General features: G+C 39.5%; 1 protein-coding gene across 1 annotated transcript in view; it reads right to left on the bottom strand.

The window, feature by feature from the left end:
* The window catches only part of USH2A (usherin), a 571,967-nt gene that overhangs the window by 328,348 nt on the left and 226,292 nt on the right, over positions 1–17,327 (bottom strand). The window contains exons 26-29 of the mRNA XM_073338913.1: positions 16,265–16,538; positions 9,361–9,564; positions 9,130–9,210; positions 5,113–5,298 (exon numbers count right to left, since the gene is read on the bottom strand). Coding sequence (XP_073195014.1) covers positions 5,113–5,298; positions 9,130–9,210; positions 9,361–9,564; positions 16,265–16,538 — 745 coding nt within the window. The remainder of the gene's footprint in view (positions 1–5,112; positions 5,299–9,129; positions 9,211–9,360; positions 9,565–16,264; positions 16,539–17,327) is intronic.

Here is a 17,327-nt window from a genome sequence, read left to right as displayed (position 1 = left end):
CTTCCTCTGTGTTGTTGGTGCAGGGAAAATCCTCCCAGCTGGAAGCTGAAAGAGATGCAATCATGGACAGAGATGAGGGAGCTGCTGTACCATCTCTGTAGCAGGAACCAGTGAAGGAGGTATTAATGGGACTGTTTGCAGAAAAGAAATCACCCTTGGAGCAGGAGCAATGTTTCTCCTGTAAGCAAGACTGAAAACTGAGAAAAGGTGACATCTTCTGGATTTCCTTTTCACTTTGGAGGGATCCCCTGCCATCTTGGGGCCCGGGCCAGAAGGACAGCTGCTGCATGCTGTGGAGCCAGACACACATGAAAGGCCTGAAAATTTCCAATAAAAAAAATGCCTTAAAAGGAAAGTCTTGAGATAAACAAATTTTGAGTCCTGCCTGAAAATGTAAAGGGTCTTCTCTGCTCTGTGACTCAGAGGCCCACTTGCTGAAGCTGCCAGGAGGCAGAACAAACTGGGCACTTTCACAGAAGAAGATCCAGACAGGACTGACAAGTCTGATCCTACCTTCTGAAGCTGTTGAGCAGAGGAACATGCATTATTGTAATGATAAGCTTGTATACAATGGAAGAATGCTATTTCACCACATTTATTTAAATGCATTTTATGTGTATGATTAACCAAACTACTCAGTTAGTTACATTATTAAGAAAATTAACACTCTGGGGGGCAGTAGAGTGAGTGGGTAGAGTGTGGTTCACCACCTCAAAACAGAGATGGGTTCCTGAGTTGCAAAACTGAGAACTGGATTTCCTCAAAATTCAAGCATGTTCATATCTTGGGCTTTGATTCAGTTCCGCAGAGCCAACCACAGAGTTACAATCTGGGTTCAATTCCCCCCATCCCCGCACAATATTAGGGGTTATGTGGATCTAGCATTTTGGTATGGGCCCTCCTCTACCTATTGGTGGTGCTCCACACTTCCCTGGGGTAGCCTGTGGTTAAACTCATACTCAGGTACTCCCCTTTTCCAGCCCAAAGAGCTAGTAGCAGCATGATGGCTCACCTTTACATTCAGTTTTAATAGGGGTCAAATCAATAGGATTTGAAGGCAGATGTGTCCAGCATGCATCATCATGAATAACTGTGGTGATGCCATGGCCCTCACATGCTGCAGTGATGAGTACGGTTTGAGAACATGAATAAAACGATAGGGAAACTGACGTGTGCAACTCTTGACAGGATCCCAGGTTGGCTTTCTGAATATTACGATGGTCCCCAAGCCACGAAATGGCAGGAGGTAGGAAGACTGCATATTGAGCAGCCATTTTATTTGACTGAGTTCCACAGAGAGGCTCTCTGAGGGTGTGTGTGTTTGGCGGGGGGTGGGAATTCCTGTTAAGCTGAGAAGTAAGGGGTTCAAGAGCTTTGAACCCAAGTAGTTTAATAAAATAGCTTGTTTCTGGTATTATGTTTTGCTTAAGCTAGTCAGTTAAGCATAAGTCCACACACCTGGCCTCCATTCAAAGTCCCTTGTTCTGGGGGCTGTCATGGAGGTGATGCAAGGCTGGCTAACGCAACCCTGAGTCCATCAGGGCTCCTGCTGTATCCAGAGTATTCCTGTTGGGTTCCCCTTATGTGTTCTATAGCCACCTTGCCTCTATCAAGGTAACAAAAAGATGGCCACAGGACAATGCTGAATTGGGCCTTAACCGTTAGTCACTTTTTTCTTATCTTCTTATATTGCAGCATTATAATATCTCTTCAAACAGAGATTCCAAACTCCAGATAAACAACTCATCCTGTAAAAAGGCTTATCCTGATCAGTCTCCAGTCATTGTTTTTCAGTAAACAAGAATGTGATTGTAAGTCCTGCAATTTTTCTGACAGACCAGTTTTCTAGCAGACTGCAGCATAACTGCAATTATAACCACCTTCTGTTGTGAGGTAATGAACCACTCTCTATCTCCTGTCTATTGATATCCTAATAAAGCACGAATACATTTAAATCAACAAAAAGTTAGCTATAGGGAAACGGTAAACTATTTGTAGACCCCAAATTTGGATTTTGTTGAAAAAAAACCACCACTTTTTACAAAACTAGTTACATAGAAGCATTTTAATTAAACTGCAAGTTCCTATAAGTACAGAGCTTGTTTTATTTCTGTGTCTTTGAAGTATCATGTCTGTAATCTGGTGCTGTACTACTGATAAAATAATAAATATTTTCAATATCGTTTCAATAAAAACAGGATTTTTAAAAAATATAAAAACGTCCCTAGTGTTATGAATATCAAAGAAGACTCTACGCCCAGCCCGCAGAACCAAAAAGCAACACTGATCTGAAACAAAAGTGAAATTGGTAACGTCTAGTTTCAGTGTCCATGATGAGTGAAGTGCAAAAAGTAAACCGAGAACATAAATGGTGAAAAATATGAGATTTGAAAAATTGTGTGTTTTTACCATCCAGCCATCATAACATTTATTTTAATTCAGAAGTTTTATTTTGATAGTGCCCCTTTACATTAATTTCCCTGAGTCATTTAAAACAATACAAATATTTGCAAATAAAATGAATCTACTATGGAAGAAGCATGTACGTTCATGATATAGTGGAACCTGCTTTTATGGCTTGCTGCTATCTGAGGTCATTTGTGTTAACAGCCAGCAAAATCTCAGTCCCTGTGAGACTTCCTATCTTCTCCATATTAACTCACACATTAGTAGGTGGCCACCTGCCTAACACATTTTCAGCCACCTGCAGATATGCCCAGCTGTGTAAACTGCATTGCAATCAAGCTGGTGAGGCAGCCAGAAAGAGAAAACTTTGAGATTATGTATTTTAAAAAAAGAGATGTAAAGAATGTTACTTGGCTCAGTTGTGATCTATGCATACTGCCCTATATCCGTGGGAGCTCAGAGAAGCACTGTGCTTCATTAAAGCACAATACTTCCTGGAGCTCATGGGTGTGCAGGAGAAGCACAATCACTTCACCACCTGTTAGGACCCATCTCTCCTGAGTTGTCTAGTACCTCTCTGCGGTACTTACATAGTCCCTATTATTGATATCTGAACACCTCAATCTTTAATGTATTGATCCACACAACACCCCTCTGAGGAAGGAAAGTACTGTTTTTCCGTTTTACAGGTGAGAAACTGTGGCAGAGAGAGTCTAGCCTAGCACCATAACCACTGGACTAATCTTGCTTGCACAGTCGTTGCTCAGGTGAATGCAAAGTTTCTATGAACTGAGACCCTTTACGGGAGTATCCTTGCACTTTTCCCCTTCTGAACCTGCACAGATGCCAGGCATAATCTTGAGAGTAATGTTTTATATTCATATTCTAAGGCTTGCAAAAGTGAAAGTGTATTTGCAGTGCATGGGTGAAAGTTGTCTGAATGGTCTTTTTCTTTATGTCTTACTGTATTCAATAGCTACCTATTATAATGCACAAAAGACCTGAACCCTAAAGTGGCAACCTGTTAATAGCTTTCAGTGTATGTATTTATTTCATATATTTTTATAATAAAATAGTTGCAGTTCCTATATTGTCCCTCTGCAACATAAAACCATGCCTTCTCACTTCTGCTTCACACAAGTAATATGTCAATAGTTCTTATCCATTCAGCATGATGTTAACCCTTTCATATCTGACACAAAATTAAAATAGCATTAAGACAACAAATCAACTGAGTCATTTTTAATGTTGGTCAAAATTATTCATTGTGAATAAATTATCTGATTAGTTTAGCCCTTTTTAGATTTTTCAGTCATTTGTGAGTGGACCTTGATTTCTGCTAATATATTTGGTACTGCCTTACATCTTGGATAATTTTCAGCCATTAGGATAATTAATTAAACAAATAAATAAAACACAATAACTATTATAGTCACCACACCACCCACAAGTAATCAAGAAACTTCAACTCAAAGAAAGTAAAATATGTGCACATTGTCTTTTAAATATACACACACACACACACTATATGGTACGTATGCAGTACACAAAACGTATATATTTAGGCAGAAACGTGAAGCACATATTAACTGGGTTTGAGGGAAGCAGCAGTAGTATATTGCCGGAGGAGAAGACGCTTCCTGAGATTGCGCTATAACATCCAAAGCTGAGCCAACCCAAGTCTTCAGCTTTGGGCAACATGCTACTGGCATTTTTTTTAAAACTGTGATCAATTATATCATTAATTTTAGGGAATTTTTAAACAAATCCCATTCATTACACTCTGGAAAATTAGATTTTTACTACTGCCCTCCTAAGTCTTCACAGACCACATAGTACAGAGGGTCATCTGTTGTGTACTCTCTTCCCTGCCAACTGAGGAGTTTGGCTCAAACAAGGGACCAAGTCTTCAACATATAACACCAGGGAGAGAGCGGACTATGCAGTGGAAAGGCATCCACTTAGAGAGGGGATTCTACTGGCAAAGGGAAAAACAGGTAGCCAGCTCCAACATAGACTGCCAAGGAGAGAGGGTCCCCAAGTCTCCAGTGATCATTTTGTAGTAGAAAAGATTCCAAAGTTTTTCCCCACACCCAAACCAGCCCTCCTCTTAGAGCCCCAGCCTGTAAAAAAAAAAAAACACTCCCATCCAATAAAGCTGCTTCTGCCCCACTCCCAATCCTGAAGAATATTCCTGCCACTGGCAATCAATCAATCAATCCTTCATTCAGTAATGGCTCGCCCTGCGAAGTGCAGATGCTCCAGCCCAGTCTACCAAAGCACTTAAATACATGCTTAACTTTAAGCATGCGAGTACTCTCACTGAAGTCATCAGGGTTACTCAGATGCTTAAAGTGTTTGCAGGATTGCAGTACCATGCAGGATCAACCCCTAAGGGACTAAGAATGGCAAGAAACGGGAGAGAGAAAAACTACTAAAGACAGTCAAACAAACACAGAATGACTCAATGGCAATAGAATGACAAAAATGGATTTGGGTAAAAATACCTTCCAGCTTTCGAGCTACATTTTATTTCTGTTGCTCTTGAAGTAAATCAAAATTTGTACACACACTATTTAGGCCATTTACACACAAAGATGGATATACTACACAGTATCCAATTAATATTTTTCAGCTTGTCAAAATAAGATATATACATCTTGTTTTATTACATCTCCCTTCAAACTAGTAGTTAGCAACATTTACCTGTGAGCATAGTAGTGTCAGCAAACTCAGCACTGATGATGGGTACACTGGGACCATCCTCATTGTATGCTTTCAAAATGTACTTCTCAATTACACCTATGACCCCAGCAGGTTTGTCCCAAGTCACCTCAATGCTGTAACCATTTATGCTGTGAATTCTTGAGGGAGTTGGCACATTTTCTGGGACTGTAGAAGGATAAAATAGAAAATAGAGAAAATGGCAGTTCTGAGAAGACTATTGCCCCTATTCTTCACTTTTAATGGCTGCAGTAAATCAGACTGAACCATTAGCATAAATACAATTTATTAGAGTTGTAACTTTTCAGCATTGATTTAATATGACTGCACATCTTGAGCCATTCAGTTTAAGCTATATTTCAAAACCATCAAAACTCCATCTACATAACATTCTTTCTTGTCTAGTTCAGGTTTTCCAAAAACATTCAATGTATCAAATGTGTTTAAACATCACTTATAAGAAGGAGGTGGATTGTAGGCAGCTAACAAGTTCAAGCAATATAATGATGTAACAGAATGAAGCAAGAGGATTAGACTGTTATTATACATAGGGGTTTGGCACTTATCTCCCGGGTACATCAGCCACTAAACATCACAAATTTCAGAGTAGCAGCCGTGTTAGTCTGTATTCGCAAAAACAAAAGGAGTACTTGTGGCACCTTAGAGACTAACAAATTTATTTGAGCATAAGCTTTCGTGAGCTACAGCTCACTTCATTGGATGCATTCAGTGGAAAATACAGTGGGGAGATTTATATACATAGAGAACATGAAACAATGGGTGTTACCATACACACTGTAACCAGAGTGATCACTTAAGATGAGCTATTACCAGCAGGAGAGCGGGGGTGGAGGGAACCTTTTGGAGTGATAATCAAGGTGGGCCATTTCCAGCAGTTGACAAGAACGTCTGAGGAACAGTGGGAGTGTGTGGGGGGAAAATAAACATGGGGAAATAGTTTTACTTTGTGTAATGACCCATCCACTCCCAGTCTTTATTCAAGCCTAAGTTAATTGTATCCAGTTTGCAAATTAATTCCAATTCAGCAGCCTCTCGTTGGAGTCTGTTTTTGAAGTTTTTTGTTGAAGAATTGCCACTTTTAGGTCTGTAATCGAGTGACTAGAGAGATTGAAGTGTTCTCCGACTGGTTTTTGAATGTTATAATTCTTGATGTCTGATTTGTGTCCATTTATTCTTTTACGTAGAGACTGTCCAGTTTGACCAATGTACATGGCAGAGGGGCATTACTGGCACATGATGGCATATATCACATTGGTAGATGTGCAGGTGAACGAGCCTCTGATAGAGTGGCTGATGTGATTAGGCCCTATGATGGTGTCCCCCAAATAGATATGTGGACACAGTTGGCGATGGGCTTTGTTGCAAGGATAGGTTCCTACGTTAGTGGTTCTGTTGGGTAGTGTGTGGTTGCTGGTGAGTATTTGCTTCAGGTTGGGGGGCTGTCTGTAAGCAAGGACTGGCCTGTCTCCCAAGATCTGTGAGAGTGATGGGTCGTCCTTCAGGATAGGTTGTAGATCCTTGATGATGCGTTGGAGAGGTTTTAGTTGGGAGCTGAAGGTGATGGCTAGTGGCATTCTGTTATTTTCTTTGTTGGGCCTGTCCTGTAGTAGGTGACTTCTGGGTACCCTTCTGGCTCTGTCAATCTGTTTCTTCACTTCAGCAGGTGGGTATTGTAGTTGTAAGAGCGCTTGATAGAGATCTTGAAGGTGTTTGTCTCTGTCTGAGGGGTTGGAGCAAATTCGGTTGTATCGTAGAGCTTGGCTGCAGACAATGGGTTACTCTTTTTCAGTCCTTCCTTAAGCAGGAGTACCCAACTCTCCTCTTTCAAACTGGGCTGTATTAGTTATTCCCTCACTTTTTCCTTAACCAGGAGCCTCCCCAGCTCTCCTCTCTGGAGCTGAGTTGTGGGCTAGCCAGCTGCAGGGCTTTTGCCAGCTTCTCCCTCAGCTGATCCCTCTTCCTTAAGGGTGCTGAGCAGGCCAGTCTTTCCCTGCCAGTGTCTCCTGGTGTCTGCCCTGCTATAAGGGACCAGGCAGCATTTATGCTGGTCCCCTTCTTGCAGCTCCCTGGCCCCAGGTCTTTAAAGAAACAGTAATGGGATTTCCTCTCATACACTTCTTACTTTTAGGATTGCTTCCTCTCTCCCAATATCTCCCAGTAACTTGTATCTATAATTGGACCTTTCAAACTCTTAAAGGTCCATGCCACATGACAGGGCAGGCTGAGCATTAGGCCCCACAACCATTAAGGTGCAGACCACCCCATCACATACGAAAATAAATTAATAATTGCATATGACTGTCAGAAGTAAAAACTGAGCTTGTGCGAGGCCTTTTGCATTAGCCTTGCTTTTAATCACTTCAGATGATTTTTAAAAAAAGAGAATAAAGATGTTTAAAAGAAGCTGAAAGGCAACCTCATGTACACATACAATCCCTAATAAAAATTCATCCCATTTTCCATAACCTTTAAGTATTTATTAGATATTGTTATACCAAATAACAGGCTGGCCAGTAACGACTTCATCACAGGTGACCACGCAAGGGATGTAGAGGAAATGCCCAAGGAACACTACGGCAGGATGGTGGATGGCGAGTTTGCTGTAAATGCATGTAGACTCCTAAGGCCTGTCAGTGAAGATCACTCTGCTTTCCCTACATCAAATATCCTCTTTGTAGTGACCTTATTGTTTAGACTCATTAAATAAATGCAACCTTTGTTCGCGGCAGGAAGGACCCTCGAATGCTAAGTGTAAAAATGTTTGAATGTTTGTGGTTCCTATGGAAAGTAACAATGTGATATTCTAGGATAGCTTTAGGTTACTGAGAATACTACAGCAATATATTGATTTTATTAGTTCTGAAATATAGCACAGGGCAAAGTAAGGTACAAGATAGCAGATGGTCTTTTCATAAGGGACACAACAAACCTGACTCAAAAATAATTAAATAGTGCAATTATTCTCCAGCCCTTGGGAAGATGTAGCTGCTCAGTGTTGTGGTCAGATTGTAAATATAAATTTATGGTAAAACTTACTGTGGCCAGATAATTCATATAAAAATGGCTGTATATGCTGTCTTCTGGGTGGAAGACAAAATGGTGACATTAAGCTGCATAAGCAATGTATTTGAAAGTCAAATATTTACTCTGGGGAACATGTTTAAAGCATCTTTTGCAATGCAATTATAATATAAGTATTTTTTTTAAAGAAGAGTTTGGTATAATTGGGGAGATCATACAGAAATGCTGTCTGACCATCTTCTATCAATAGAACTGAATTGTTGGAGTTCAATTTGGATCTAATTCATAGTGCTAGCAGTCTATGGGCACATATTTCACAGTGTGAGGAACCTTCAGAAAATTACTAGCTCAACAGGGTATAAAAAAGCCTCTGTACAAAAAGGGAAGCGCCTCTAAATTTCCTCCATGAAATTTAAGGAGAGGTTAATCTTTTTGCGTGAAAACACACATCTGTGCGACCCATCATGAACAGTAATGCCAACCTGGCACTATATTTTTGCTTTGCAATGCTTTTCATGAGTCCTGGGTGGCCTTGCACTTTAACAATCGTCATCAGATGCCTTTTTTCTAGCAGACATGTGTAATTTGACTAGAGGTTTAGATTTACATATATCAGCATAAACTGGTTGTGTAGCTTATATTCATATATGTTCATGCTCAGATAAAGCAAGTCAAACTTTTAAATCTCTTTGATTTTACACAATAAATATGGTGTATTATAATTAGAAAACACCTTGAAATATATGGTGAAAAATGCCTACTTGTGCATTTTATAGCTACAATAACATATTGGTACGTTATTAACCCAAAATGTCAAGAAATTTTGGTTCCCCTTAAAATATTCTGCAATTTTTACTATTTAATTAAAATTCTCATTGTGGGATTTTTTTCAACAAACAGCCGAACATTAGGTAACTCGTAAAACATAAAATAGATACATTTAGAAACTATGCTTACCTGATTCTCTTGTCCGACTACGACTCCAGACGCTAGACACTGATCCTCCTTCATTTGAGGCAACCACTCTATACAGGTATTCTTTAAAAAAGAAAGAAAGAAAGAAAGAAAGAAAGAAAGAAAGAAAGAAAGAAAGAAAGAAAGAAAGAAAGAAAGAGAGTGAACCCAAGAACACATTAATGCAGAATGAAATAAAAGTGTAGCATTTCATTTAAGGGCCCAATGTGTTACCTGTAAATGGCTGTAGACCACTCTCATAAACACTCTGCTCTTTGCCTCGGTAGACTAGGATGGAGTCATTTCCCCTGCAGTTAACAACACTGTCAGTTGATAGGCATCCATCCAGATTGACTCTGACAGCACTGCTGGACACAGATGCCAAGTTAACGACAGCACCTCGTGTAAATTCAACATCCTTCATGCAACCACCGAAACCTAGCAAATAGTAAGGGATCTGTATCACATAAAGAGCTTCAGTCTTTAATTAAGAATCATTTTTTGTTCCTTGCGATGCTACATTTTCTGTGATAAGAGGAGTTAGGTGTAAATGTTAACTTTCAATTTATGTTTGAGAAATGATTATTTCCCCCACACACACACCTTTTACATATTAAGCTGGTAAGGACTCCTAATGTTCCAGTGTTGAATTCCTGCCACACTGAAGTATATACTTATTATTAAACATTCCACTCTCTGTGGAAAAAAAAACACCCAAACTTTATTTTGCCTCTTCAGTCCATATGTTCAAAAGTATTAACATAAAATCAGTACCTAATACTGATTTTAAGTTTGGGGTCAGCCTTTGCATTTCATATTTAATAAATTTGCATTATATTCTCAGTCACTTGAGCTAAGAAAAGCCTATGGACAGCAAATATACTTGAGTATAGAGGAAACATCAGCATAACAGAGATTATCATAACTGGAGCATACTTGGTACCTCATTCACAAACATAGCATAAAACATAACCCAAGACCTCCCAATCATAAGCAAAATCGTAAGTGGCTTGAACACTAGAAATGTGGCTTATTACATACATTACAAATGCATTAAATATAGTTATTCACAATAGGGACATTTTAAAATAGTGTAGTTGTACAATTTTCTAGTAAATTTGATGATTTAATTTACAAAGGAAATGCACCTCTTCATAAAGTGATGCAAAAATAGTACTATGATTAGGGCCCTACCAAGTTCATGGCCATGAAAAACGTGTCATGGACTGTGAAATTTGGTGTCCCCCCATAAAATTTGGTCTTTTGTGTGATTTTACTCTATATAGTACAGATTTCATGGGGGGGAGACCAGTGTTTCTCAAATTAGGGGTCCTGTCTCAAAAGGGAGTTGCAGGGGGGGTCACAAGGTTATTTTAGGGGGGTTATGGTATTTCCACCCTTACTTCTGCACTGCCTTCAGAGCTGGGTGGCTGGAGAGCAGCAGCTGTTGGCTAGGCACCCAGCTCTGCAGTCAGCAGTGCACAAGTAAGGGTAGCAATAACATACCATGCCTTTACTTCTGCACTGCTTCCTCAGAACTGGGCAGCTGGAGAGTGGTGGCTGCTGACTGAGGGCCCACTCTGAAGTCAGCAGCTCAGAAATAAGGGTGGCAATATCATGCCATCCTTACTTCTGCACTGTTGCTGGCTCTGCCTTGAGAGCTGAGCTCCTGGCCAGCAGCTGCCACTCTCCAACTGCCTAGCTCTGAAGGCAGCACCGCGGCCAGCAGCAGTGCAGAAGTAAGGATAGCAGTACCGCAACCCCCCCTACAATAACCTTGCAACACCCCTCCCACAATTCCTTTTTGTGTCAGGACCCCTACAATTACAACACCATGAAATTTCAGATTTAAATAGCTGAAATCATGAAATTTATGTTTTTTTAAATCATATGGCTGTGAAATTGACCAAAATGGATCAAGAATCTGGTAGGGCCCTAACTATGAGCTGAATATGGTACAATAGCCAGTAGTTGGAATAATATAAAATAATATAAATAACTGGAACTGAGACCTTGATTACTTTGAAAATTAACTCTGGAAATTAAAAAATAGATTGTTCATTCTTCTCATACAACAATAACTATAATATAGCTCTTGGGGAGAGCCCATATTTCTATTTAAGGTACTTTTATGGCTTCCATTACCATAGGATCTGAATGCCTCACAATCTAGAATTTGTTTTCTCCACTTTAACCCCCGGTAAGGTTAATCTGAAGCACAGAGAAACTAAGGGCTTGTATACAGAAATATTTAGCTCACAGCAAGCTGGGTTCTGACTCTATCCCTCACATGCCTGCTGCACTCCAACTTTCCACTGTGGACCCTACTTTGATCTAGTCCTCTTCAAAACAGGATTAGATCAAAGCGCATTAACAAACTGTTAATGTGTGTCAGCAGCAACAGTTAGAGCATGGCAAACTAGTGAAGGGTAGATTCACATCCCAGATTACCGGCAGCTAAATGTTCATGCAGACAAGCCCAAAGTGACTTGCTCAGAGTAACAAAGGAAGTCTTTGGTGAAACAGGGAATTGAATCCAGGTCTCCCAAGTACCAGGCTAGCACCCTAACTACTGGACCACTCTTCCTCTCTATTTGTCATTGAGATAGTATTCCTTATAGCTCATTTTTAATCCAGTTATTAAATTAGTTATTTTGATTAATTTAGTGCTGTTGAAAGGTGCAAAATCAACAGCCCTGGAAACTGATTTCCTTTTGTTTATCCTAAGACAGTTGCAGCTCAGAAAATGATAGGGTAAGCTGCCATAAACATCCCCATATTGATCTATCCATACTGCCTCCAAAGGTGAGATAATCATTCATGGATTCTAACTGAACTTCCCAACAAGGCTTGTAATAAATGACAATTGTCATAAAGTTTTGTGAGGTGGATACCTTATTTGTGATGGGGAACTGAACAATGCTCAGAAACTTATGTAAAACAGACCATTGAGAAATCATCAGTTGGTAATAACATTTGATCAGTATCAACCTGGGACAGTCTCCATACCCCATTGCCATTCTCTGAAGCCATCTAGGCTCCCATGTATATCACAACAATGAAAATTGGAATTGAATGCAAAGTTGTACTTTACAGTAGATGGTATAAAGTACAAAACATGAAATCAACACATCAGGATCTACTATTGACAATGTATCATTCTGCTGATTATAAACATAAGTCTTCAGCTTCTTTCAAATATGAATTACATTAAGAGAAACAAACAGTAACACACATTACAATACTTTCTAGATTATGCGTCCTAAAGTATTACCTAGAAACATGCCATTTTAGTCACATTTTCTCTTTCTGACAAATGCTTCTGTGACAATCAGTGTCCAGACACCCCAAGGGGAGAACAGGCAGGTTGAAACCCAAAGAATAAGCAGCTGAACCAACTTATTTTATAAAATGTTATTGTGCTATAAAAATGTGTTGAGTAAAATCTTTTATGAAAGCTTGTAACTTTCTAAGCTTAAGAATCATTATGAGCTATGTATACAGGTTAGAACTGGGCTCCTAAACTTTGGCTCCACTTCACAACAGGACAGTGAGAGGCACTTCCCAGCCAGGTGTTTCCACATAATCAGCTCCAAGTAACTACCTCCTGTTTAGTCCAGGAAATAACAAGGATGAGCCATTAGAGTTAATGGAAAAATGTTGACACATCCCAGCTCTCAAGTCAAGTAGGGGTTTCCACATGCTGAATAAACATGAGTCACCATGGACTGAGGCCTGGTCCACACTAGGAAATTAGGTCAGTATAACGACATCACTCAGGGGTGTGAAAAATCCACACCCCTAAGTGACACAGTTAAACTGATTTAACCCCCAGTGTAGACAGTTCTATGTCAAGAGAATTCCCCCCTTGACCTAGATACTGCCTCTCAGGGAGGTAGATTACCTGTGCTGATGGGAGAACCTTACAGCTGCAGTCTCTACAGTGTAGATAAGCCCTGAGAGAAAGGGGTTGGGAAGCCTTTTAAAAGCAGGCTTGTGTCTAAGGTTTTGCATCCAGAAACTGAGGAACAGCCTCTAGGCATGAAGCTGTCTGTGAAACACTGGATGCCCGCTATAGTTAGGGTATGCTGGGAAACTGTTCAAAGTCAGCCAGTAACTTGTATTAGAAAAGAGATTTTATCCAATATGGAAGTGAAAAGCTTGAGGTTATGTCTTTATGTCTGTTTGCTGTATAACTTGTATACATTTGCTCACCCTCACCACTTCATCTTTGAATCTGTGGTTTTTCTACTAAATAAACCTTTTGTTTATTTTTACCCCAAGCAGATCTGTGTTGTACATACTGAGTGGAATGTGGAGGCCAAAGTAAGCTGATATCTGGGTGGCTGGTTTCACATCTTCAGGGGTGACAAATCAGAGGAGAAAAGTCCGAATGCCTGGTAGTTAAGAACTCAGGAAGGTTGAATCTGGGGAGACTTGAGACTAGATGGGCTATTGGTGTCATCCTGCAAGATGAGACTTTGTGCTTGTGGGCAGGCTACTGGTGTCAAGGATCTGAACCAAAGCAGTACAGCATTAACACACCCCGAGGTTACATGGCAGGCAATAACAAAGCCTTTTACTGTTCCTTGTGATTCCCAAAACATCACATATTCTCATTCCTATTGGTCACACTGATAGGCTACATTTGGGAACATGATAAAGTCAAACAAGTTAAAAAAATATGAATATGGCCAAAATTTTCCAAACATGGGTGCCGAAAGAGGCTAATTTCAATCCACATTTGGGCACCTAAATAGGTGGCTTGTTTTTCAGAAGTACTGAGCACCTGTAATTCCCATCTCAAGTCAGTGAGGATTCAGCACTTTTGAAAATCAGACCAAATTTATTGAGGTGCCTAAATGTATACTTTAATAATGTTTAGCCCTAGATGAATTGTTGATAGATCCCTTGGCTACAGGAATTGGGAGTGCATCAACTCAGAAGTGATACCATCTGGTAAGATATAGTATTAATGGGACATGAATAATGGCTAATCCTTTTGGGCCAGAAAAATGATGTGTATAGGGTCTGGGGTACGTTATAATGTATTATGATGCCTACAGCTACTGAATACTAGAAAGAACATGTATTCATTACTTGTGAATCCTAGTGCTTTGGATTGATTTGAACCTTTCTATATCTGTGAATTCATAAAGCTTGAAAAACTGTCTGCCTAATTTACCTGAATACAGATATTCAACATCAACACATGTATTTACCCCACTTGAAATGTTCAACACTGAATACTAACATTAGACAATTCACATATTATCTACTGACTACCATTTTATTGTTTATAATAGATGAAAATAAATTATGAATAACTTTATAAATAATGGTTTATTTACAAAGACCTTGTTAAACAAAACAAAAAGAAAGGAAAAAGAAAAAAAAAAAAAAAAGAAGAGGCCAAAATTCACGGAGACAGGTTGGTTTATGGCCATGTTCCAGGCATTTTGCATCCAGATGGTCCCTGACCAAGGGGCACATACAACTGAGTGTTGAACAGAGCAAAGAAAGGCTACTCAGTTTTGCACCAGAGATTAAGCCTGTCACAGAACTGGGGCTGGGGGGGATGCACAAAGGTGAGTTGAAGTACCTTTGTCTCCCCCTCCTCCTTGTTCTGTACCAGGTACAACTGGCTGATCCAGAAAATCTCACTTACAGAATTTTGTATGCAATGAATACTTTAACTATCTCTAGCAATGCCAGTGAAATGATTAATGAGCTCCCAGTAGCTGCTACATATAGCAGTGTCCTACTCAGTGGAGAGCATTCCAGTGATCTAATGTGCCTATCTCATATTTCACGGGCTGAGTATGTTATCATTCCAGATTATGGAGGGGACTTGTGTGGATGGAGTGCTGTGAAAATTTCTCTCTTGAAGATTTTAGCTTTTCTGCCTGTGCAGCTGAAGTTAGCACATCTCATTTTTCTGATGCAGCTGATCTGAATGATGCTTAAGACACCACAAGGGTGGGAGGATTTTGATACTGTACAAAAATAGGAATGATCTTTTAGGGTTCATATAACATTTAATTGATATATTATATATACTCTACTGTAAAACTGTAAGATTTATTTTTATACTATGTCTGTTGCCTAGAAGACAGCAAGATAAAGCACCCTCACCTGGATTCTACATGGGTGGTACTTCTTTTACCCAAAGGCTTATGATCTGGTGTCTGCCTACAAGTCGTATGTCATACAGAATTGGGTACTGCTAAGGGGAATTATAACATTTGCCTCTTGAAGAGGTCAATATACCAAAAGAGTACAGACAGCCCAAGCTTAATTTAGGTCTAGTGAAAAACCCACCTAAACTGACCTAACCCTCAGCATAGCAAGCATTAAGTCGATGGGAGAATTAAGTACCGCCTCTCGGAGAGCTGGATTACCTACTTCAATGAGAGAACCACTCCCGTCAGTATAGGGAGTGTCTTCACTGAATTGCAGCTGCTCTTCTGCAGGATTTTATGTGTAGACAAGCCCTTATTCTATCTAAGGCCACATCTGCACTAGAGGCCTTACAGCGAAACAGCTGTACCAATGCAGCTGCACCGCCGTAAGATCTCTCATGTAGCCACTTTATGCCCCCAATGACAGGTGGCAGCTACGTTGGCAGGAGAGCATCTCCCGCTGACGTAGTGCTGTCCACACCAGCGCTTCTGTCAGTGTAATTTATGTCGCTCGGGGGGAGGGGTGTGTGTGTGTTTTTTCACACTCCTACGCAATGTAAGTTATACCAACAAAAGTGCTAGTGCAGACATCGCCTAAGCTAACAGCTCCGATCAGGAACAACTGATATGTAAATTAGGATGCAATCATCTTGACTTTGCAGGCAAGCTAAGGGGCGGGTGAGATTTAAGTGACCTTTGAAACGTTAGGCTTGGAGCAAGAAGTTTAGCTAGATGTGGTGGACAGACGGAAATGTTAGCAGAAACATGGGACAATAATAACAATAGGGAGAACATCTGTATTTCCCCTTTAGATTTGAACAAATACTACATTGTTTAAATGCCCCCTAACACTGTACTGGTGCATATATTTAGTACCATCTCAGAGCAAAGACAGCTGTCTACAGAATTACTAACATCTGTTCCTGCAATGATGGATTTCCCTTGGTTTTCCTTACCTTGTTCTAATCCTAGTTCTTTATAGAAGTTCTGTAGCTCAGAGGGGATTCCTCCTACATAGACTGGAGAGTTTACTTTCAGTTGCTGAGCACTGGGTTCCAAAACATGCTCTCTCAATTTATTCATACTTGCAGAAACTCTTGAGCCTTCCTTCTGCACAGTTACTTTCTTCCAGTTTCCATCACAATAGGACAGTCCCACCCAGAGATCCACTTGTGTAAAAACAGTGCCAGTTTTTAACAGGAAGCTCAGAATTCCACTCTTCAGCTCAGCCTGTATTTTAAAATAAAAGAAAGGTTTCAAAAATGACAGTGTCAGAGGAGGAAAAGGTCAACGTGTTATAGACATTTAAGACATTCAACTGAAGGAAAGGTACAAAAACATTTTTCCTTCAAGCAATTGTAATGACAGTACAATTGTTAACATAGGATATAACAACTGTAGCAAGTACATATGTATCAATTAGTGACACAATTTGACATGTAACAAAAAAATTCTATTTTTTTTGCAACCTATTTAGGACTTCAGTATCAACAGCCATATAATTGACTGAAAAGAAAAGAACAGCTTAAAGTATGACTGTTTATATCTGACTTTTTTGAAAATGACAAAACACCATTTTCTTCTGTCAATTTAATTTTTGGAAAAATGTGACATGACAATAAGGAAATTAAATGTCAGACCTGATTAAGCTCCTTTTAATTATCTAGTGAAAGCAATTTCAAATTTGTACAATAACATATTGATTCCATATTTCATCCTTATTGTTTTACATCTCTAAAATAATTGTTTCTATATGTATTTTCTAGATTAATGTATAAATTTTGAAATATGAAATACATTTTACCTAAATTTTCATTGTGGAAATAAAGTTTCCATATGCTTTACTGCCAAATTGTTTAATCCTGATTGTCTGAGATTCATCAGCACGTATGTTTTGAGATTCCAAATTGGCTAGCACAGAACACTGATAATTTAAAATATGGTAGTTGTGAACAACAACAAAAATAAAAATAAAAAAATGAATCCCCTCCAAAAAAACAAAAAAACAAAAAAAGGATA

The sequence above is a fragment of the Lepidochelys kempii genome, chromosome 3, assembly GCF_965140265.1.
Source record: "Lepidochelys kempii isolate rLepKem1 chromosome 3, rLepKem1.hap2, whole genome shotgun sequence".
NCBI lineage: Eukaryota > Metazoa > Chordata > Testudines > Cheloniidae > Lepidochelys > Lepidochelys kempii.
This window is presented reverse-complemented; position numbering and strand designations above follow the sequence as displayed.